At 45.3% G+C, this 22,119-nt stretch overlaps 1 protein-coding gene across 3 annotated transcripts; it reads left to right on the forward strand.

Annotated features, from left to right (window-relative positions):
* Positions 1 to 231: 231 nt before the first annotated feature.
* Positions 232 to 22,069, forward strand: RBM27 (RNA binding motif protein 27). Of its 3 annotated transcripts, XM_030284194.4 has the most exons (22): positions 232 to 395; positions 2,983 to 3,101; positions 3,855 to 3,979; positions 5,728 to 5,834; positions 6,404 to 6,594; positions 7,010 to 7,093; positions 7,395 to 7,658; positions 8,217 to 8,453; positions 8,860 to 8,994; positions 10,982 to 11,131; positions 12,814 to 12,961; positions 13,244 to 13,397; positions 14,547 to 14,798; positions 14,898 to 15,026; positions 15,862 to 15,984; positions 16,522 to 16,596; positions 16,706 to 16,870; positions 17,288 to 17,392; positions 17,480 to 17,671; positions 17,934 to 18,020; positions 18,466 to 18,576; positions 19,201 to 22,069. In XM_030284194.4, exons 1-22 carry the CDS (start codon positions 337 to 339, stop codon positions 19,285 to 19,287), a joined length of 3,099 nt encoding a protein of 1,032 aa, XP_030140054.4. In that variant the 5' UTR covers positions 232 to 336; the 3' UTR covers positions 19,288 to 22,069. The 3 variants fall into 3 exon arrangements, with proteins under 3 accessions (XP_030140054.4, XP_030140056.4, XP_030140055.4); XM_030284196.4 differs by lacking the exon at positions 10,982 to 11,131; XM_030284195.4 differs by lacking the exon at positions 7,010 to 7,093.
* The last annotated feature ends 50 nt before the right edge of the window (positions 22,070 to 22,119 follow it).

Genomic DNA, 22,119 nt, shown 5'->3' on the forward strand with positions numbered 1-22,119 from the left:
CGCTGCGGACACTGATCCCAGCTGGGGAAGGGAAAATAAGCCCGGCGCACCGGGCCGAGGGGGTGCGCCCGTCCGCACGCTGGCCCTTTAAGAGCGCCCCCCCCAAGATGTCGCCGCGGGTTCATGTGCTCGCTCTACCGAACTTGCTGGTTCTCCCTGACCCTCGGCTCGGGCTCCCGGCGTCTGCCATTGGCCGGCAGCGCGGAGCGGCGCCCTCTGATTGGTGCTGGCGCGCGGCCCCGCCCCGGCCGTGCCCAGCAGGCTGCGCTGAGGGCGGCGCCGGGCAGGTCGCGGCCATGGCGGCGGTGTAGCCGGAGCGGGCGGCGCGGCGCCACCATGATCATCGAGAGCGTCGAGGCGCTCAAGTCCTGGCTGGCCAAGCTGCTGGAGCCCATGTGAGTGCGGCCGGGCCGGCCGGGCGGCGCTTCCCGCGGGCCGGGCCCGGCCGAGCCGTCCCGGCCCTGCCCCGCCTGCCCCGGCCGGGCCCAGAGTGCGGCACGGCCCGGGACGTGCGGGGCCGCTGTCCCACAGCGTGCAGCGGAGCTGAGAGGGGTTTGCAGCACGAGTCCGATGAGCAGCAGCTGCGGGGGCTCAGCCTGGAGCAAAGGAAGCTCAGGGGGCCCTTCTGGCTCTGCACAGCTCCTGCCAGGAGGGGACAGCCGGGGGGGTCGGGCTCTGCTCCAGGAACAGGGACAGGAGCAGGGGGAACGGCTTCAGGCTGGGCCAGGGCAGGCTCAGCTTGGACAGCAGCAGGAATTTCCCCATGGAAAGGGTGCTCAGGCCTTGGCAGGGGCTGCCCAGGGAGGTTTGGATCCCCATCCTTGGAGTCTCCAAGGAAATTCCTGGCCGTGACGCTCGGTGCTCTGGGCTGGGGACAAGGTGGGGATAGATTGAATTTGGTGGTCTGGGAGCGCTTTTCCAATCTCTGTGATTCTGTGCGCTTCCACCTGCTGCTCCAGATGTGCCGTCAGCTTCAGCCCTAGCTCTGTCATCCCAGAGCAGAGCCAGAGGCTGCTGGAGGAGCTGACAAAACTAGGAATAACGTTGAAACTGTGGGAAGTCTGCATTTGCATCCTGCTGCTGCCTGCAGTGGGAGTGGGGCTGGGATGGAGTCAGCACAGATCCAGGTTATGTAGTGCATTTTGTGGGTTCTGATGCTGGGCTGCAGAGGGGTGCTGGGTTTGTGCTGGTCTCAGGCTCCAGTACCTGAACACAGCTGTGCTGGTGGTGCAGCAGCGAGGGCTCCGTGGGTCTCACCAGGGGAAGCTGCTCCTCAGCACCTGGCCAGGCTCAGGTCTCCCAGAAATACAACCAAGGCCTGTGGAAGAGTTTTGAGTAGGCCCTAGGTCTGCTCAGGTGCCATCATTAAGCATTAGGCTTTTGGAAGTTCTTCACTGCTTCCTTTTTCCCTGTTACAGTCACGGTGTCTCTGGTGTTCAGTCAAACCCTGCTGAAAGTCTCTAGGCTGGAGCACAGCTCCTGCTCCTGCACTTTCCCTGCCAGCTCCGGTCGGTGTCCAGCGTTCCTTGCACTGTGGCTTGTGAGGCAGAAAACCCAGGAATTGGCCAGGAGGCCCTGGCAGTCACAGGCTCTGTAGTGGCACTAGACAATACAGAGTGGCTGGCCTGGAGGAGGGCACTCACCTTGTGTGCTCTGGTACTGCCTGATGGGACAGGATGGGGTGCTTGGGAGGGACTGACCTGTGGAGGAAGGAAAGGTAAAAGTTGTGAAGTGAGGGATAGTTTCCTCTACTTGAAATTGAAGATTTACAGTCAGTGGGTGAGGGCCCCAGTACATCACACACAGTGAGTGCATCGCATACAGGTTATTTCTCTTTGTGTGTAAGAATTGTAAAATCTGTCAATTTGTGGTTTCTTTGTTCTTAATTGCTCCATTTACCCTGGCTTTCAGTGTAGGTTGGATGTTGTTGGAGGCTATATGAGAGCAGAGCTACTTGATTGTTGCTCATTGAAGAATTTTATTTCAGTCACCTGTTGTCCTCTGCTTGGCTTTTTGCCTATTGCTTGTTTTCTGGATCTTTTTCTTACTTGAGATTATTTTGAGTTATATATACTTAAGAATTTTTTCTTTCTATTTCCAGAGTTACTGTTCTCAAAAAATACACAATCTGCTCTTTAAATGTTAATTAAAAAAAAAAAAAAAGTCTTTTGAGTATTTTAGGTTTCTGCCCCCACCTGATCTGTCACCTGCACACTCCGAGAGGCCAAACAAGGAGCTGCAATTTAGTCACACTGTTACTCTATTTCATACCTGAGGTGCTCCTAATAGCTGAATAATGAGATCAAAAGCAATATGCAGTTTAAAGATTAGTGGTGAAGTATCACTGCACAAAGTTGGTGAGTTTGGACTTTGTGGACCAGACACAGGTGAGGGAGCATGAGGAGAGAACCTGGGTCAGTAATTGCTGCCCTTTAGTTGTTCTACCAGTGTTAAAAGGTTACTGTGAAATATGGCATGGAAGTATCCTTGAGGAGGAAACCCCAGCACCTCAGGACAGTCGCTGAAGTTGTGCAGAACCTGTGTGTGTATTGAAAATTAACCTCTGTGACATCTTCTGAATTCTTTTATAACAATGTTTTAATTTTGAAGCGCAGTTTAATCCCTCTCAGTGCTTGTGCAGTGCCTGCCCTGGCCCGTGCCCTGCTGTGCCTGTAGAGTCATTCCAGGTGTGCTCGCTGGGCCAGGAGGAGGTTCAGCGGCAGTGGAGCTGTGTGGGCAGAGGAAGGGTGCTTTTCCCTCAGGAAGAGCAGAGAAGGGCCTCTGTCAGGTGTACGTGGGGGTTCACAAGGCAGCTGAAGCACTGGGCTGTGGGTGCAGAAAGCCCTGTGTGGCTCCATGGCCCCAGTGCAGCTGTGCTGGTGCTTCTGTGCCCGGCAGCCCAGGGCGCTGTGAGCTCCTGGGGCTCTCCAGTGCCTGTGCCCCCATCGGGCAGCAGCCAAGCACAGTTCTCTCTCTCACTAGATGTGACGCAGACCCCTCAGCCTTGGCCAACTATGTCGTGGCGTTAGTGAAGAAAGACAAGCCTGAGAAGGAGCTGAAAGCTTTCTGTGCTGACCAGCTGGATGTGTTCCTGCAGAAAGGTGTGGTGGCCACGGCTGGCTGGGGGCTTCAGCTCTTGGCGGGAGGAGGGAGGGTGCTGCACCACTGCTGCCTTCAAAATCCTTCTTGGTAGCCATCAGTATTTCATACAGAGTTCGAAGGAATCTTGTGATTAAAAAAGTAATAATCATAGGATCAAGTCATGTAACTTGGACTTTTCACAGTGGGTGGGAGGAAATGTTCTTAAAGAAAAGCAATTTAATTTAAAGTGTCAGTTGTGTTGCCAGAAGCTTCTCTGACAGGTGTTTGGTAACTTTTGAAAACCTGGTCCATGTTAATCCTTCAGATTGCTGGGAGCTTCACATGTGGCAATTTGCTTCACAGTCAAGGGTTTAAACACCTGAAAGTGTGACACTCAGTGGGAAGGTTACTGTGCATTTGTTGTAATGTTGAGAATTATTTACTCTCAGAAAATTGCCCTTAAGAGGCTGCTGAGTGTAGCTGATGGAGCTGGTGGAGAGCTGTGGACAGGCGCCAATCATGCTTGCCCCTTAGAGCAGGAGAAGTCTCTGTTGCTGTCTGTGATATACCTGAGGAATTTCTTTCTCTAAATGAACAGCCTCAGGTGCCACAAATGTAATTCCAGCTCCTTCAGTGGAGCTAATGCTCATTAATCTGAGGTGCTGCTGCAAGCAGCCCCCTTGGCTGACTGTTTTCAGGGTCTTCTCTGGTAAAATGTAACCACACACTTAATTGCATATGTAACAATATTTTCTTATCTTCTGTATCCTCAGAAACTTCAGGGTTTGTAGATAAACTTTTTGAAAGTTTGTACACCAAGAGTTACCTTCCTTCTGCTGAGCCCACAAAGGCAGAGGCAAAGCCTGCAGGGCAAGAGAAAGAAGAAGTCAAGGAGGAGGTAATGTTATTTATTCTGCCTGCCTTTTATTTTCAAATTAGCTCTCCTACATTTGTGAGGCAAAATGTGACAAAAAATGCACTCTATTGTGACTAGTGATCTCTGTGTCCAGAGAACCGTGGAAGATGTCTATTCAGACAAGAACATTTTACATCCCTTTGTAGAGTCTACCTTCAATTAAGCACTCAGAAATCCTGTTCACAGCTCTGGTAATACCAGTGGATGATTACTTGGAAGGGTTTTGAGAGGAGGAAGCAGCAAAAACGTTCCAAAACATTTCCAATTTTGTATATCCTGTGAGGAATGAAAATTAAAATGCTTTCTGTGGTGCTTAAAATCATTGAAATATGTTAGGTTCTGTATTGGAATAATTACTTTGGAAAGTCGGGGTTTGTTTGCCCCCAGTTTTACCTTGATTTGAGTTGTTTACCTTTTTTTAAAGTTCTGTTGACAAAATTAAAAGCAATCAAATTTTTGAGATAAGGTTACAAATAATTGCAGAAATTGTCAGTCAGCCAAACCCAGGTCAGCCCAGACAAATGCAGGTCCTTATTTACCTGACTGTGTTTCACCAACTGATTTAAAGTTGCTTTTAACTTTTGTTTCCTTTTCTCTGATGTCCTCTTTTACCTGAGGATGTGATGCAGAGTTACAACAGTTTGTTCATTATTTGAACAAGACTTTCACTGTAAGAGCTTTCCCCGCTGTTCTCAAAGCACTGTCATAGTTTATAGAATAAAGTCCCATAGAACTACCTTAGTTGACTTAAGCAGTGCTCTGGTGAGGGCAGAGGAGGAGATTTGAGGGGCTGGAGGGGAGTGGCAATAAGCAGAAGAAGATATCTAGGACAGCTTTATGGGACAATGTTATAGAATTCAGGATATTAATTAGTTATTTTGACATCAGCAAGGCCATCACAATGTGTCATGAGGCTCAGTGTGATTCCTACACACAGAGGCCTCAAAATAACCCACATGTGGAATCACATGTAGGGCACCCCAGGTGCCGTGTGATACACCTGGTGCTGGCAGCAGGACTGCAGGTGGAGCTCTCCAGAGCCCTGTCAAGCCAAGTCTTGAGTATTTCTGCCACTTCTCCCCAGATAATCCTGTTCTAGAAGGATGCAGGAAGCCTTCCTTTTGGTTTCAATTGGAACAAGAAGTCTTTTAAAAATTAGTGCATGTAAGTTTTTCCACCAAAATTTACAGTAACTTGTAAGCAGTGTGAAATGGCAGCAGAAGTGCAGAATGGGTCAGTGGTTTGCAGTAGTGGTACAGCTGCAGACTTCTGAACCTGCTGTGGTGGAGGCCAGCAAGAAATGTGACCAGTTCCAGCATGGGAGCAGGTTTTTGCCTCGAAGCAGTTATTTAAAATGTCAGCTAGTGACTTCCCTACCTGGAGAGGTGACTGCAGGCTTTGTGTTCAAAGGTTCAGGAAATACCTCACTTGAAGAATTGCTTACGCTAAATAAGGAAGTAGAGTGGTGAGAGATCTTGTTCTTAATGAATCCTGTTTAGAAATAAAACATCAAAGTGATTTTATTTAGGAGCATCTCTTCTGCAGAAAAAAAAAGCAAGTTTGGAGACCAAAATTCTTCAACAGACTCGAGTGCTTGTTTACTTGTAGTGCTTCAGTCCTCTGGGCAAGTGATACTTGAGTATTGTTTTCTTTGGGTTGCTTTCTGTAACATGAGCTACATTTTGCTGTCATTTTCCTAATTTTAAAAAGTGATACTTTTTGTTTGGTAGTTGTGTGTTAAACAGAATTTTCAAGAGTCTGTTGAAGAGGAGCGGGAGAGCAGGAGGAAGAAGTATTCCAGTCCCCAGAGGAGCCGTACAGATTCCAGTGAGCAAAGGTTAGCTTTGAACCACAATGTTAAGAAATTTTTCTGTATTTGCTGTCAGTCTTTGACTGTGTTTTTTTACCTTGTAGGTAGTGATTTTTGTGAAAAATAGGGATTTTCTTCTTCCTTTGACTGTGATATGTTGTGCACATGCTGATCACGTGCATAAGAAGTCTCCACAAGAAGTTTGCCTCTTGCAAAAGAGGTCAAATATTCTTCAAATTACAATTCCTAGGAATGTCATCAGTTCCATTGTTTCCCTTGTTATACAAATTAAGAACATTTTTGGGGTCTGTATTTTCTGGGGGCAATTGTTCACGCTGTGTCAGCATCACTTCTAAAGCCTGTTCTGGTTTGAGCATCATGACTGTCTCACCTTGCCAATTCCTACCCCAGCTTTCTGCAGACCAGTGAACCAGCTTTAAGATTCTGTACTTCTCTGTGTAATTTGTGAAATTCTGACTGGAGTGTTTCACTGCCCAAATGGATGGGAAGGGTGAACAGTATCTTTCCATGTTGCAAGCTTCTTTTTGAATTTTGTTTCTCTTTTCACTGACATGGTCTACATCTGTCTTTCCTAGAACCAGAGAGAAGAAGCGGGACGATGGGAAGTGGAGGGACTACGACAGGTACTATGATAGGAGTGACTTGTACAGGGAGAAGTCTGGCTGGCGCCGGGGCAGGAGTAAGAGCCGGAGCAAGAGCAGAGGCTTGAGTCGGAGCCGCAGCCGCAGCCGGGGCCGCAGCAAAGACCGGGATGGCAGCAGGAGTGGTGAGTGCCCAGGGTGCTGCTTCAGAGAGCATCCTATTGCACTGACAGGTGTGACTTCTACGTTCTGAATGATCTAGCAGGCAGGAGATGCCCTTGAGACAATGGAGGAAATTCTGATAGCTTTGTGTTCTTGAATTTATTAATTAGGATGCTGTTCTTCAGAGTAGAACAATTAAGGGGGTTGTTTTCTTCTTTGCTAACCTCTTAATTTATCCACAGGTGTATTCCTGTGGAAGCAGTAGGTCGTATTTTTGTGCTGTGTGTTCTGACAAAGCTGTTGATTTTATTCTTTTTTTCCTCATGTGGACTGAACTTTTTGCAAAGCAGTGTTTCCCTCTTTCATTTTGTTACTGTGTATTTTTTAGAGAAGGCTTCTTTGCAGTTGCAGGTGGTTACCATATGATTGTTCTTTTAGGGCTAGTTCAGGTCTGTCGGAAAAGTAAGTGGCACAGATTACAGCATTCCACGCACCTTGAGACCTCGTTAGTTAAGGGCAGAGGTAGGTTTGTTGTTTCAGGCTTTTGCCCTTCTTTCTCCTTTAAAAGAGAGCTGTAAGCCAGAGTGAAATAAGTAGTAGAGGAATGAACGTGCATTTTGCAGGGAAAACTTGGGTATTTCTGAAGTTAAACCCCTATATACGTTGTATTTAGTTATTTCTCCATTGGTAAGAGCTCCTTCAGGAACAGTTCAATGTGCAGAATGCTGCGTATTTCAGACAATATGTTATTATCTCTTGCTCATGGTTCTGATGTACAGAATGAAACAGGAGGGCTGTACTCAGCTTTATTTTTTTTAAACAGAGCACCGAGAGAGAGAGAGATCAAAATACAAGAGTGAAAAAAATGATGTCGAAGGCTCATATAATCCGGTGTCCGCATCTCCCAGTAAATCCTCCGAACAGTATTCCTCTGCACAAGCTATTCCCAGTGCTGTAACTGTAGTTGCACCTGCACACCACCTTGAAGGCACATCAGAGAGCTGGTCAAACTACTTCAACAACCACAGCAATCCCAGTTCATTTGGCAGAAACCCTCCTCCTAAAAGAAGATGTCAAGATTATGATGGTAACTGTTCCTTAGTTTTCATTTTTGTGCCTTATTTCAATATTTTTGTGGCTTTTTTTTTTTTAGGTATTCACTGAATGTGAGCAGCAAGTCACACTGCAGTGGCATGCGAGGTGTACCTTGTTGTAAGAGATGCAGAGATGCCCTTTATTGTACTGGAGAAATAACTAGTTCTACTGCAAGCAGTTTGCCTGTGCTGTGGCAGTTGCTGGATAAGAACATACGGAGTTTTTTCACAGTTCTCTCTGTGCTAGACAAATACCTCAACCACTGGCAGTCCTGGTGCAGATTGCAGTGTGTGTGTGTTTAAAATAAACTGCAGTACTTCTGACTTTTTTTCCCACAGCTTTTATGATGAATGCATGTAAGTTTGTATGCTTGTATGAAAGATTGTTCTAATTTTAATTATTTTGTGAAACCTTACCTTACAATATAGTAACGTATCAGTGGATACATGTTTTCTTTAGTAAAAAATTCCATGAAAACCTGAAATGTTATAAATCACTGAGAACTACTGCGTGTGTTTTCTAACCTGAGATGAAATGTCCTATTTTGCAGAGCGAGGCTATTGTGTCCTTGGTGATCTCTGCCAGTTTGATCACGGAAACGATCCTTTAGTGGTAGACGAAGTTTCCTTGCCCAGCATGATCCCGTTCCCGCCGCCGCCGCCGGGACTGCCACCGCCACCACCGGGGCTGCTGCTGCCGCCGCTGCCGGGGCCGGTGCGCGGCCTGCGGCTGCCGGTGCCGCAGCCCCACCCGCAGCCCCCGCCACCCGTCGTGCTGCCCGTCCCGCGTGAGTTGCAGCCCCTCTGCCAGCAGTGCTGTTCAGAGCAGTGCCCAGAGCTGCAGTGCCCAGAGCTGCAGCCCCTTTGCTAGCAGTGCACTGTTCAGAGCCATGCCCAGAACTGCAGCTCCTTTGCTAGCAGTGCATTGTTCAGAGCAGAGCCCAAAGAATTCTGAATATTCAGCTGGTAAACCATGGTGTTCCTAGCACTGCAAACTGAATTAAATTGGGTGGGGGAGTGGAGTTGGGGATCTTTCAGCTCACCTCACTGGTAGTTGGTGATGATTGGATTGGTCACTGACACTAGCCAGGCTTTTTCCTGCTGTAATGCAAGAAATGTTGTGATTCAGCCTCCTAGAGGCACGTTTTGCCTTTGAGCTGTCAGTGTGTGATGTGTTCTGTGGTGTTGTTGCAGGACCACCTTTAACCCAGTCCAGCTTGATAAACAGTCGTGACCAGCCAGGGACGAGCGCAGTGCCCAGTCTTGCACCCGTGGGAGCAAGGCTGCCTCCTCCTCTGCCTCAGAACCTGCTCTACACAGTGTCAGAACGTAAGCAAATGCCTTTTGGTTGAAACCTGTTTGATGGAAACATTTTAAACTTTCTCTGTTGATATGTGAATAGAAATTACGATCTGTCTTCCTCCAATACGTACAAATCTAAAAAGAAGTCTGATGCCTCCCTGGGTCAGCCTGTCATCCATTCCAGGATGGAATGGCAGAGTGCTCTGCCCTGGTCTGAGGAGGAGCACTGTGGGGAGCTCTGGGTTTCATGTGCTCACAGCACTCCGATTGTTGCGTGAGAAATGTTCCTTTCATCTTCAAGCCTTTTAGTAGGACATTAGTAGGTGAAAGATAGATCTGCAAACCTTTAATTGCTGTTTAACTTAGGCTTTATTACTCTCCAGTTTGGACTAATACAGATGAGAGCTTTTTTTTTTCCAGCTGTATGTCACAATATGTACAATAGTCTTCATAGACAACAGTGCTTTTTCTTTTCTTTTTCCAGAATCACCCTGATTCTAGCTTTCTAAAAGTTGTTACCTTTCACTGGACACATCCCTCTTTCTTAACACAGCTCAAAATTTTTTAAAGTATGTTTTATGAGGGAAAATAGCAAAATATCTGGAAAGTTCTAGATTGCTCAATTTAAATACAACAGAATTTTTTTCTTTTATAATTAAAGGATTAATGGAATTCCCATGTTCTATATGACAAAAGTAAGATAATTAAATGTCAGTGTTTTATAATATTCTCATCTGGGGTTTTTTAACATAACTATTCTGAATTTTATTCAAAGAGAAGATCTAGTTCAGTTCACGATCCGTGTCATTTTATTTGTAATGTCCGTGCTTTTCAGAACTTGAGACACTCAAATTTATTAGATAATCTGTTCAGTTATCCCCAAGTCCTGTCGGGTGTTCAGGTGTCACCATCTGATCCTTTCAGCCCCAGAGCTTCTAATGGGTAATTCTGCCTGTCAGAGCTCACAGGGCTTCACAGTAATTCTGTTCTCCAGAACCTCTGGGGAGATTCTCATGTCCTGTTCTTGGACTGTTGTGGTAACAGCTGCTGGTTGCCCTCTTGCAGTCAATCATGTTCTAAATCAGGGAAGAGGAGCTTGTGGTTCTGCTCCTTCGATGTTAGAGAAAGTTCTTGTTTTACAGCTTCAGGCTCTGCTATCAGTGTGGATATTGTGGGGCATCTGTATTTAACTGTAGAGTTGTCTTTGTTGCTGCAGAATAAGGAACTGAGATTTTGGAGGCATTCATGTCTGTCAGATTCCCTTGTGCCAGCATTTATTTTGTTCCTGCGGAGGCTCTTCACAGACTTCATTCATTCTAGTTCTCGTACAGCTTTTCCTTTAAAAAGTTTTAAAAAAGTGTTAGTCTCAATTTGGACCTTGGGTTGGAGGAGCAGTAGGAGTTGTCATCTTGTGTTCTTGCAGTGACCACTTCTAATGGAAATAATCATTAGTACCTTACCTAAGCTAGGCAGCTTATCTCACTCTTACATGAAGAGAGTTCAGGAGGTAAGTATTGGTTCCATTACCTCATTTCTCAGCTTTCTTTGATTGAAATCATTTAAGTATGTTCTTCATATAAAATTCTTTTCTGAAGAGGGCCAGACTGTTGGGCAGCAAAGGCTGAAAATCTCTTTGCATCTTAGACTCTGCAGTGTAAATGCTGAAACCAAAGGCTGTGTTGTTGCCCTTAAAGCACAGCCAGATGTTGGCAGGTTGTCACACGGACCCCTCAGGCCTTTCCAGGCAGCGGATCAGCAGTACTCTGTGTTGTGACCTGTGTGCTTTGGACAAACAGTACTGGAATAAAAACCAAAAGAGAATGTGTCCAGATAGGCTAGGCCTGGAATTCAGGTGAGGGTTTGCAATGGCTGCACAGGTTGGCTGTACGACCTCTCTTCTCTTCATCCAAGACAGCTTCTGACTCTTGGACATCCGTGCACTTCCTTAAAGGAACATTAACCCCGAGTCTTAAACTCACTTGAAAAATTCTGTCGTTTCTCTCCTTTTTTTTAGATACATATGAGCCAGATGGCTATAACCCTGAAGCTCCTAGTATTACCAGTGCTGGTAGATCTCAGTATCGGCAGTTCTTTACGAGAGCACAAATGCAGCGTCCAAATCTAATTGGCCTAACATCTGGGGAGATGGATACAAACCCTCGAGGTAGGAAGGGTCATTGCTGTTGCTATTTTTGTCCAAGACCGTCAACACTTTTCCCTCTTTTTCAGGCTGAAAGCACTAGTTTTTCTCACTGATCTAGTGTTTCAGAGATTTTTTTTTTTTTACATTTCTACCTTTTTTAAGTGCTAACATACCCATATTAAAATCCAAGCAGCCTTTTTGATTAAAAATAAGCACTTGCTTGGGAATGCTACAAGGGTTTTGTTGGTTGGTTGGGGTTTTATTCCTCTTAAGCCTGTGAAGGTATTTTCCAGGTACTGGTAGCTCCTAGAAAGAAAAATGGTGCCTAAAGATGGATTTAGCAGCACAGTCTGCAGACTGCTTTTGGTCAGCTGAGGGCACAGAGGTGATGATCAAAGCTCCTTGCCTTGGCTGTTGTGATGGTAGTGAAGAAGGGAGCTGCCATGGCATGTTTTGGTGCTTCATGCTCTGACTCTGTCAGCCAGGTGTTCTCTCTGAAACGAACATCACAGGTATCATTCCAATTTCCCAGCTGATGGGAATCCCAGTCTGCACTTACATAATTTCTAGCCCCTGCCGGAATGGATGTGGCTGCTGTCTCTTAGTGGTGATGTGCACAAAGCATCTTTTAGGGAAGGGCATAGGTCAAGGCTCTTCAAAGTTTAGTTGTAGTAGCAAAACTTTCTTTCTCCCTTGTGTGTTCCTGCCCTGATTCTTAAAACCAAATATGTTAAGTTTTGTGTTTTATTGTTCTACTTCAGTATTTCTTACTCAGTAGATAAGAAAGATTTTTTTTTTTCATTTTATTTTCAATATTTCCTTCCAATACTCATCTCATAAGGAATATGGTAAATATTATTGTAGAAATTGCTGTTGCTGTTTGCATCTTAATTACAGTTACAGAGGCAGGGTTGGGGCTTAATTGAGAGCCCATCACAGGGGTAAGGCAGGGTTGAGTGCTCCATGTAGAGCCTCACACAACATGTTTTACTGTCTTTGTCACAGGTGTGTAAAAGGTTTGCTCTCAGATCATCCTCCAAAGTGAGGATGCCATGCCCGAAAATGCCCAGTCTGTTCTCACCAGTGTAACCAACAGAGCCCTGGCTTATATAAAAGCCATAGAAATTTTTATATATTTATATATGTATATGTATGTATGTATAACTCAGACTTCTTTTTAGGGGTTGAATATTTGGCATTCACAGGAGACTAACATAAAGGGCATAATCTTGAAAAGGTTGCAAATAAATTTCTAGCAAACTTTGTGGTGGTAGTATTTGCTTCATACTTTAACTAGTGTCTTAAAAGAGTGCTTAGTTAACTGTTGCTGAAACCTGGCTGGAGGGCTGGCAGTGGGATAGCAGTGGAAAGAACGGGTTCTTGATTGCTTTTGCTGTCAAGGGTTCACACAGGGCAAGCTGGTTTTTAATTCAGCCCTGCCCATTGCAGAGCTCTGACCTGTTTCTTCAAGCTAGTACTAGCCTTAAAGGTCAAAAGCAATCCCTCCCAGCTGGACCATGTGTATTTCTCTCAGGATGTTTAGTTAGGCTAGGGAATGATCTGAACGATTTTGTTCGGAAACAAAACTGACCAATTTGATAAAGTCGTCCTAATGTTTATGTTTTTAATCTCAGTTCTGTTTTGCTGTGTGAAAGCTTTTCCATGTGTGGTGGAATAACAGAGGCCTTTTTCCTTCCCTCCAGCTGCCAACATTATCATCCAAACTGAACCTCCCATTCCTATTCCAAATAACAGCAGCAATGTCACTAGAGTTGTCCTGGAACCAGACAGCAGGAAGAGATCTCCAAGCAGCTTGGAATGTCCACCATTGAAGAAACCCTGGCTGGGAAAGTAAGAGTTAGCTACAGATGTTAATTCAAATGTACTCCATTGCTGTCAGTGCTGTGAACATTGCTGTTCACCAGTCTCTGAAATTTGGGATGGTTGGGTCAGAAGGTTTGTATCCCCATAGTATGGAGACTAAACATGGGCCCAGGGGAAGCTCTCTTTTGTTAGTGCCTAGAGGGTGTACTTTTTAGAGGAAAAATGCAATTTAGATGTATGTTAACATTTGCTGCCTTACTTAGGCACACATGTGCTTATCTGAACTCTTCCTGTTCTCCTTTTCTCTAGGCAAGTAAATAACAACCAGAATAAGCCAGGGTTTTTGAAAAAGAATCAGTATACTAATACAAAATTGGAAGTTCGAAAAATTCCACCAGAACTGAACAATATTACACAGCTCAACGAACACTTCAGCAAATTTGGAACTATTGTAAACATTCAGGTAAAAAAACAGTCTAGTTTTATGTCTGTGTTTGGTTATTTTATTTTCCCTGAAGCCTGCCTGAGTACTGCATAGTTTCTTTGAGAAATCTTAGTGGAGACAAATTGGGAGAGAGGAGGTAATCAAGTTCAGAGAAACCTTTTCTGGTCTACTGTGCATTATTATCTTAATTCTGTAAAACATTCTGCCTTCATGATGCCTGATTACATTTGAAAGGCTGGCAGGTTTAGTAGTGACTAAACTAAGACAGGTTTTTGAGCAACTTGTGTATAAGTTTTGAAAGATATGATCTGACTTTTTGTCTTATATGACAGTCTAATGGTATTTGATGGTCAGGATTTCGACAAGGATGCTACCGAAGAGTCTTTATCTGCTTATCAGTTTGTTACCACTTGGCATCCTAGAACTGGCTCAAGGGTGTCCTTGCCTTATAAAAAAAAGAAAAAACACTTTAAAAATAGTAGTTAAAATAACATGTAATTTTCGTTTATTTTTCTAGACAAAAAGGTTGCCTCTCAAGTCCTCAGTCAGAGGTCTAAATAAGAGCCAGATACCTGGGAAGCCTCTGTATTTCTTGATAACTTTGTCTTAGCCCAAAAGATACTGTGGTGCTTTCTGTACTTCTCTAATGAAATAATGTATTTCAAATATACTATCTCAATCACTACACTAGAAAGTCCAAGGTACATTTTTATTGCTGTGATACTAATTTTCAGAGAAAAAGATGCTTATTCAAGACTTGGAGATGCTGCTGCATTGAAGGTGTGGTGAGGCTTTGTACTGTGCGCCCTCGGGCAGTGCTTGTCCTTCAGGAGGCTGGGATAAAGAGCCTTTGGGTCAGCAACAGTGCTACCAGACATACCCAGGGCACTGCACAGTGCTCTGAACACATGATGCTGTTGGTGGAGGAGTCTTATTCATTCATTCATTCATCTATGTATTTGAATGTGTCTAGACTTTGCTGCAAGTACATGTAGAGTTTGCCAAAAGCTACTTTGCTTTAATTACATAGAATGTCTTACCAGCGTTTTGAGCTGTTAATACACTGGATACTCAGTTCATCACTGCACATCATTTGTAGATGAGTTTGCTAATGATTGAAATGTTTTCTTCCTTGAGAAATAAAGCATTTGTGAACTTTTGCTTTAGGTGGCTTTCCAGAACGATCCTGAAGCTGCTCTCATTCAGTACTTGAGCAACGACGAGGCGAGGAAGGCCATTTCCAGCACGGAGGCGGTGCTGAGCAATCGCTTCATCCGGGTGCTGTGGCACAGGGAGAGTGAGCAGCAGTCCCCGTTGCTGCAGCAGCAGCAGTCGCCCGCCCCGCAGGCCCTGCAGCACCTGCAGCAGCAGGCCCTGGCCACGCCACCCGCCGTGACCGTGCACAGCAGCCTGGCCAAGGTGCGTGTTGTCCAGGGGCTCAGCAGCCTGCCCAAGTGGCTGCTGCTGCAGAGAAGTCAAGGATCTAACCTTGATGTTTTCAAATCTGTGCATGCACAGGTGATGAACAAACCCCTGGCATCTGGCGCCTACGTCCTGAACAAAGTCCCGGTGAAAAGGCGCCTTGGGGCAGCGGGTGGGAGCCAGCCTGAGCTCGGCCAGCCCGGGGCTGGGGCAGAGGAGTCTCAGGTATGTTGAGAGTGGACCGTGGTCGTGCTCAGGTACAGCTTTAGCTTGTCAGCCAGGAAGGAACAGGCAGAGAGAACTTGTGAATTGTTCCCACTTGGTTCTGTTCCTTTTCAGTAATGTTTCATGCAGCCATGGTCAGTCACTTCTTTCTCGTTTCAACAGCTGTTTATATGGAATAGGGACAATGACTTCAGGAACTATCAACCACAACACTATCAGTGTTGTAAATAGCATAAAATATTTTCAGCAGTGCTTGATACTAAGCAAGTCTGACAACCTGTATGTGAGACCAGCCTTTTGCTGGCAAATGTAATGGCTCTCCCAGGAATTTCTGAGCTTTTGCTGTGGTTTAACAGCAGTGCTAGAAGCTTAGAGAGTATTTGTACCTGGAGTTGAAACCAATAAGTGTTCAATTCACACTGGTACCATAGTGCAGAATGTGTTCTGGGCCACGGGGAAGTCTTTTTAAGAAAGGAAGCATGGAGTGGCTTTTGCTGCCTTACTTGATCAGAAAGTGGGATGTTGGGCTGCAAATGTGGAGCTGAAACTAAAGCAAGGACAGATCATCACCTTCAGCTGTGTCCTGGTGGGATTCAGGATGCAAAGGGAGTCTGCCATGGAGCAGGAAAGACAGTATCTTTTTCAAAAATCCTTTTAACTGGACTGATGCCTTTATCCATGTATTTTAATTGCTTTGGTCTTTCTGCCTCCTTGCACAAATCTGGACATCTGAGTTGGGGTTTCAGGGAACGTGATCTGCTCGAGTTCCCTGCTGGTATATCACGGCCACTTTGAAATATTCCCTATTTTACTGTGTGTTTTTTTACTATTTCAGATATTTCCTACTTCTGCAAGCCACTCAAAAATGGTTTACAGTTCTCCAAACTTGAAGACAACTCTGAAGTCTGGTGCAGGATCTAAACCTCATGACGTGCAAGAAGCCCTTAAAAAAAAGCAGGTACTTAATGCTTGATGGCTGCCTGACAGTGTAAGGAGCAAAGTGCTTTAAATGCAAGGTTTGACGGGCACCTGAAACCTCAACCACTCCTCTACAGCTTTATATGTGGGTTGGAACTGGTCCTTGTTATGGGGCAGTCTTGCTCCTTGGGGTAATCATGCATGAAGTGTCCTTTGGGGCTCTCTTACTTGATGCACTTGGCCATGTCAGGTTTTCTGGGTTTGCTTGGGGTTTAATCTCTGCAGGTATGAGACACTTGCATGACAGTGCACACAGTATGTTTCTTAAGAGGTGTCTGAAAGGGGCAAAATGTTAGTGAAGTACCCTACAGCAGGAAATTAGGATTTTATTTATTTATTATTTACTGAATCAGATGCATTTCATACTTGTGCTTTTTGCAGAGGGTACTTTTGATTGTGGATTTCACTTCCATAGCTTGAGGCGGACAATATGATCTGTATGAGTACATATATGAGCTCTGTGAGTACATACAATGCTAGACTGGTTTTTACTGATGGAAAGAATTTTCTCTTATAGGAGGCAATGAAACTCCAGCAAGATATGAGGAAAAAGAAGCAGGAGATGTTAGAAAAACAAATAGAATGCCAGAAGGTAAGTCTTGGATGTGACTAGTAAATACATTTTGATTTTGTACATACCTGTCTGTTGAGGTTTTTTTTTTCCTGGAATTTTATGTTCCTGTTCTTTTATTATTGTATAGATGTTGATATCCAAGCTGGAGAAAAACAAGGCCATGAAACCAGAAGAGAGAGCAGAAATTATGAAGACTTTAAAAGAACTAACAGGAAAAATATCTCAGTTAAAGGATGAATTAAAAACTTCATCTACAACCTCCACACCATCCAAATTGAAGTCCAAGACAGAGGTATTTATTGTGCAACACGCTTGCCTGCTTGGTTTTTGTAACTATTTCTATTAATATGTCTTTTAAATGCAACAGTATTAGATCAACACTTGCAAGCAGCATTTTAATGTGAGTGATAACCATGGACAAACAAGCCACGGGTGAAGGAGCTCCATGACCTGGTTTTGCTTGTAGCTCATTCATGTTTGTACCATTTCTAAAGCAGATAATTCTGAGTCCTTCAAAAAATGGAGGGGACCACACACATGCAGAGGCAATTAGAAGAAAGCTGAACTTAGAGAAAAGTATGGCTATTGTGCCTGATTTTTCTGTATCCTTTGCACTAATGTACTGCTGAAGTGGAATAAAACACTACAACTGTGCCTTACAGTTCTGCCCTTTCTTTCTGTTTTCTCTTCCCACCTCATTTTCTGCCAGGCCCAGAAGGAGCTGTTGGATGCAGAGCTGGACTTCCATAAGCGACTGTCCTCTGGAGAGGACACAACGGAGCTGCGCAAGAAGCTCAATCAGCTGCAGGTGGAGGTGAGCTGCTCTGCACGCTGCTGCGCTGAGTGTGTGGGTGCTGGCTGCTCAGCCCCTCTCACCGGGCATGGCTGTGTTCTTCCCCAGGCTGCCCGCCTGGGCATCTTGCCGGCTGGCCGAGGAAAGGCGGCGGCAGCCCCAGGAAGGGGCCGTGGCCGGGGCCGTGGGGGCAGAGGCCGGGGCATGCTGAACCACATGGTGGTGGACCACCGGCCCAAGGCGCTCACCGTGGGAGGCTTCGTTGAAGAGGAGAAAGATGAATTGTTACAGCACTTCTCTGTAAGTGTGGCCTGTAAATTAATACACGTTTCCCTTACTGCTATAAAATCAGGTCATCTTAGCATAGCAATAAATCTGAGCTTTTCCCCAAAAAGACAAGGGCTGTAATAGTGATGCAGCTGATGCAGCTGGGGCTCCTCTGGCTCTCACTCTTCTGCCCAAAAAATCAGATTTCAGTGTCACTTCAGTACACTACAATTGTACCATGATATGAAAGTGGAGGAGAACATTACTGCTAGTTCCAATGAACTTTTTCTCACAGAAATTTGGAGATATCGAAGATCTTCAGGAAGAGGATTCTCCATTAAGTGTTGTTGTAACTTTTAAGTCCCGCTCTGAAGCTGAGAATGTAAGTAGAATCATGGATATATTTTTTCACATATCTAAAATAAGAGTTTTAAACTACTTGTGTCTACCTTTGTATTTTAAAATTTCAGAGACTTTGATCCCCCAGTTTGAGCTTGATGGTGCTTGGTGCTGCTGCAGGTAGTGCTGCTGAAGGGGAGGTACCTGCTGGTGGCCTGAGCAGTGACACAGGGCTTTCCCTGGTAAAGCTGCACGTCCCTGGCAGTTCAGAGCTCTGCTCATCCTCTCACAGTTCCAGGGCAGGATTTGGCAGATTTGGGTGGGGCTGAAGTTGCTCTTGGAGCACTGAAGTAGTGGTTGTGGTTTATATATTTGAGCTCTTCAAACATGCCTCTGTACCACACGCTCTGGGTCTGGCTTGTTGCTGATGTTAGAAGTTGTTTGCTTGGTCCTCTCTCTGAAAATATGTGCATTTAAACACAACTCAGGCTGCTAACCAGGGATCCCGGTTCAAGGACCGACGGCTCCAGATCTCATGGCACAAACCCAAGGTACCTTCTGTGTCCACAGAAGTTGAGGAAGAGGAGTCCAAGGAAGAGGTATGGAAATCTCTTAATAACCTGATCGTTCTTACTAGAATCTAACACCTGAGAGCTCTTGGGATACAGTTCCCTGTGTGCTGAAGAAACTTCATCAAAGATGTTTTTACAAACCAGGAACTGAACTGGTTTTCATTTCACTGGGTATGAAACCCTACGTTTCCCACATTTTAAAACGGAGAAAATGGGGGAAAAGAAGATGCTTTGTGGATGGGCTGTTAATTTGTCAGTGGTGTAAACAAGCCTCAGGTTCTGTATGTGCAGGCTGCAAAGCCTTTTACTCCTCACTCCTCGTGCTCTACTCTAGGAGAAGTTTGCGTTCTTCCCTGTAATTCACCGTAACACCTTAAGCTTTTAAAGGTTATTTTGTTGTGGCATTTAGCAGAAACCTTGTTTGGGAGAGGGTGAGTGCTGGTTTATTCCTGCTTCCCTTGAAGCTTTGCTCTCTTTCTCTTTCCTGACATGAGGCTGCTGTTCTTGTGCTAAAACTGTTGGGATGTAACTGTGTGAGTTTGAGAGAGGCGCTGACACCCGCACCAGATACCAGCACAGCTGGTGCTGTGAGACATCCCTGGGCAGAGCTTGGAACTTGTGTCTGAAAGTTCATCTTTTTTGTTCCTCCAGGAGACTGAAACCTCAGATTTATTTTTGCACGAAGATGATGATGATGATGATGAAGATGAGGATGAATCCCGTTCTTGGAGAAGATGAAACTTGATGTTCGAAATGTATAATTTTAGGAATATAGTTCAAGCTACATCTTTTAAACGTTTATTTAAAGAAGTTGATGAGCCAAAAAGAGCTTTACTTTCTTTTCAAACCACAAAATTTACCATGAGCAGTTTGGTATGAAAACATTTGGGACACAGAGCTGTGAGACTGAGCTAGCCAAAGGCCCAGGAACTTCTTACAGGATTATCAAGCTCACCAGGGTGGTGATTTTTTTCTATTTAAGAAGGATAAAAAGGGGGGAGGGGGTTGGAAATCAGTATTTTCTTGTCCTCTTTTTGTGTCACCTGTATTATCTTGTTTTGGGTTTTTTATAATGTGATTGGTTTGTTAGTTTATAATTGAAAAGATATTACAGGTTTTATTTAGCAATATTATGGGGTTAGGGGAAGGACAAACTTTCATTAAATATTATGAAAGAAAAACTGGCCTCATTTGCTCGTTATAAAAAGGGAGCATTTTATTTCCTGTGGAGTCTCATGTTGTAGGAATTATTTGTGGCTAGATTCCTAAATCATTTACTTCAGTATGTGTGACAGCCACACTATATGTTGTGCTTCTTTTTGTAAGAGGAGGTAGAAGAAACAATTTGACAGTTATAACATTGTCCAGTTCACTCTGTTTCTCCAGATTCTGCTTCACAGAAAACATCAGCTGCAGCACACACAGGAGTGGATTTTCACTCCTTGATTTCCTTCTGTCATTTCAGCATAAGGCTCTGTGTAGGTCAGGCTGTTTACTGCATTTCAGTATTTGGAGCAAGAATGGAAGGAGTTCAAATCTTCCTCAAAAGCAGCTCAGGTGGCCCCTGTCTGCCAGCCAGGAGGAGCAGCTCTCCTCTCCCAGCTGGCAGCTGAGTTCCAGGCAGAGCCCCGTGGGGTTCAGCCCGCAGCACTGGGGTGTCCTGCCCGGCCCCACGCCAGCCTGCCGTGTCCCAGGCGTTCAGGGCTGCTGTGCGGTGGCTCTGCTCGTGTCCCAGGGCACTTCTGCAGCCGTGTCCCGTTCTCAGTGCCTCTCTGTGCCCTGGGACCCAGCAGGGCGTGTGCTGCGCTGGCTCTGGGCTCTCTGCCTTGTGCCTGGGGCTCCCAGCAGCATTTCCCTGACTGCCCGCTTGCCCTGGCCGCTCCTCAACACGTTTTTTGTGCATTTCTGCACAAAATCAGCACCATGGCCATGCACAGCACTCTTCTTCTTGAATGATTGCCAGTCTAGGCCCCTGTAATTCCTGACTGAAGGACAGCATCTACCAAACCCTTTACTTGCTCGTGGCTCTGGGTGTGGCCAGGGCAGGTGCTGAGCACCCTTTGGGGTCAGGGCCCTGCTGACTCTACCCTTGTGCTGTGGTGAGGTATCCAACTTGTTTAATGTCCTGTTTCTTGCCAGCTGAAGGGAGTGGCTCCAGTGTTCTGTCTCTTTCCAAACCTCTCCTCTTCCTAGAATTAGGACTGTCCTGCTAATGCTGAGACTAAATTCCAGGCATGAAGAAATGGAGGAGAAACCCACCCCATGAATTTACAAGAATGTCTTGCTCTTCTGCCATCACCTCTAGGGGTTTTAATGTCTGTGGCACAGTGTGTATCTTGAGAAGTCCATTGCAGAAAATATGTCCGAGTCCTAACAACTTAAAAAAGGAGAGAGGGATCAAAAGGATTTATATATTTTTTTGTACAGAGTTTTTTCTTAAACTGTATAATTTTGTAAATACTTTGCTTTTTTGTGTACTAAAATTACCGGCGTATAGATTTCAATAAGAATTGTTGTATTTTTGTATTTGGAAAATGAAAATTACAGTGGATTAATTAAGCTGTAAGAAAAACTGCGGTAGCCTTCGACACACACAGAATGGATTCCTTTTCATATGGTTTTATTTCTAAAGTGACGCTGGGGTGCCCCTGAGGCAGGGCCAGAGCCGGGGGAGCGAGGGCCATCGCTGAGAGCTGCAGACAGTGGCAGTTTGCCACAGGGTCCCCTGGCAGCCTGAGTGCCAGTGCCAGCCCCGAGGTGGCTGCTGCCCACGGGGCTGGCAGTGCCCCAGCCTGGCTCTGCCCGGGCAGAGGGGACACAGCCGGGGCTGGAGGAGGAGAGGAGCTGTGTGAAACCAGCCCGCCTTTTGCCAAGGCCTGTGGACTCCCCACGCTTTAGGGCGTGCTGGGCCTGCCTTGGGCTGCTTTGGCTTGGATGTCTGTGTTTCCAGAGGCAGCAGGGCAGTGCAGCTGAGTTCATTTCATGGTGATGCTTTACTGGGAAATTCACCTGTACCATGGGCAAAACTGCCCTCAGGTACCTGTGTGCCCCTGCCAAGTGTGCCAGCCTGAGCTGGGGGACAGGCACTGAAGGATGAGGGAAGTGGGAAAGTAAGTCACTGCAGAGAATTCTCTCCCTTTCTGTGCTAAATTAACCTGAGCAAAAATAAACAAAACCACCTCAAATCTGAAACCTGCTTAGGAAAGCACCACTTTAGCAAAATCATGTGAAAAGGAACAAAGCTCCTCTTGGTGTATAGTAACCTTGTACTATAGTTTTTACCGATTGTGATCTTGTGTAATAGGATAATAGCAGATATTGTTGAATTTCTAATTGTTTACACATTAAAATTCATATATGTAATGTTTGTTTTATTGATTACAAGCCAAATTTCTAAGATGCATGTTGACTTTTTGCAATAAAGTTGTAGTATGGAATGGTTCAAGATTTAGAAAAGACAAAATTCTAACTGAAATAAATTGGAAGGAGAACCATTCAAAAAAATTACAACTCAGAAAAAGAGCATTATCACTTCTTTGGGGGAAAGCGGGTGTGTCAAGGGAGTTTTAT

Source organism: Taeniopygia guttata, chromosome 13, assembly GCF_048771995.1.
Source record: "Taeniopygia guttata chromosome 13, bTaeGut7.mat, whole genome shotgun sequence".
Taxonomy (NCBI): Eukaryota; Metazoa; Chordata; class Aves; order Passeriformes; family Estrildidae; genus Taeniopygia; species Taeniopygia guttata.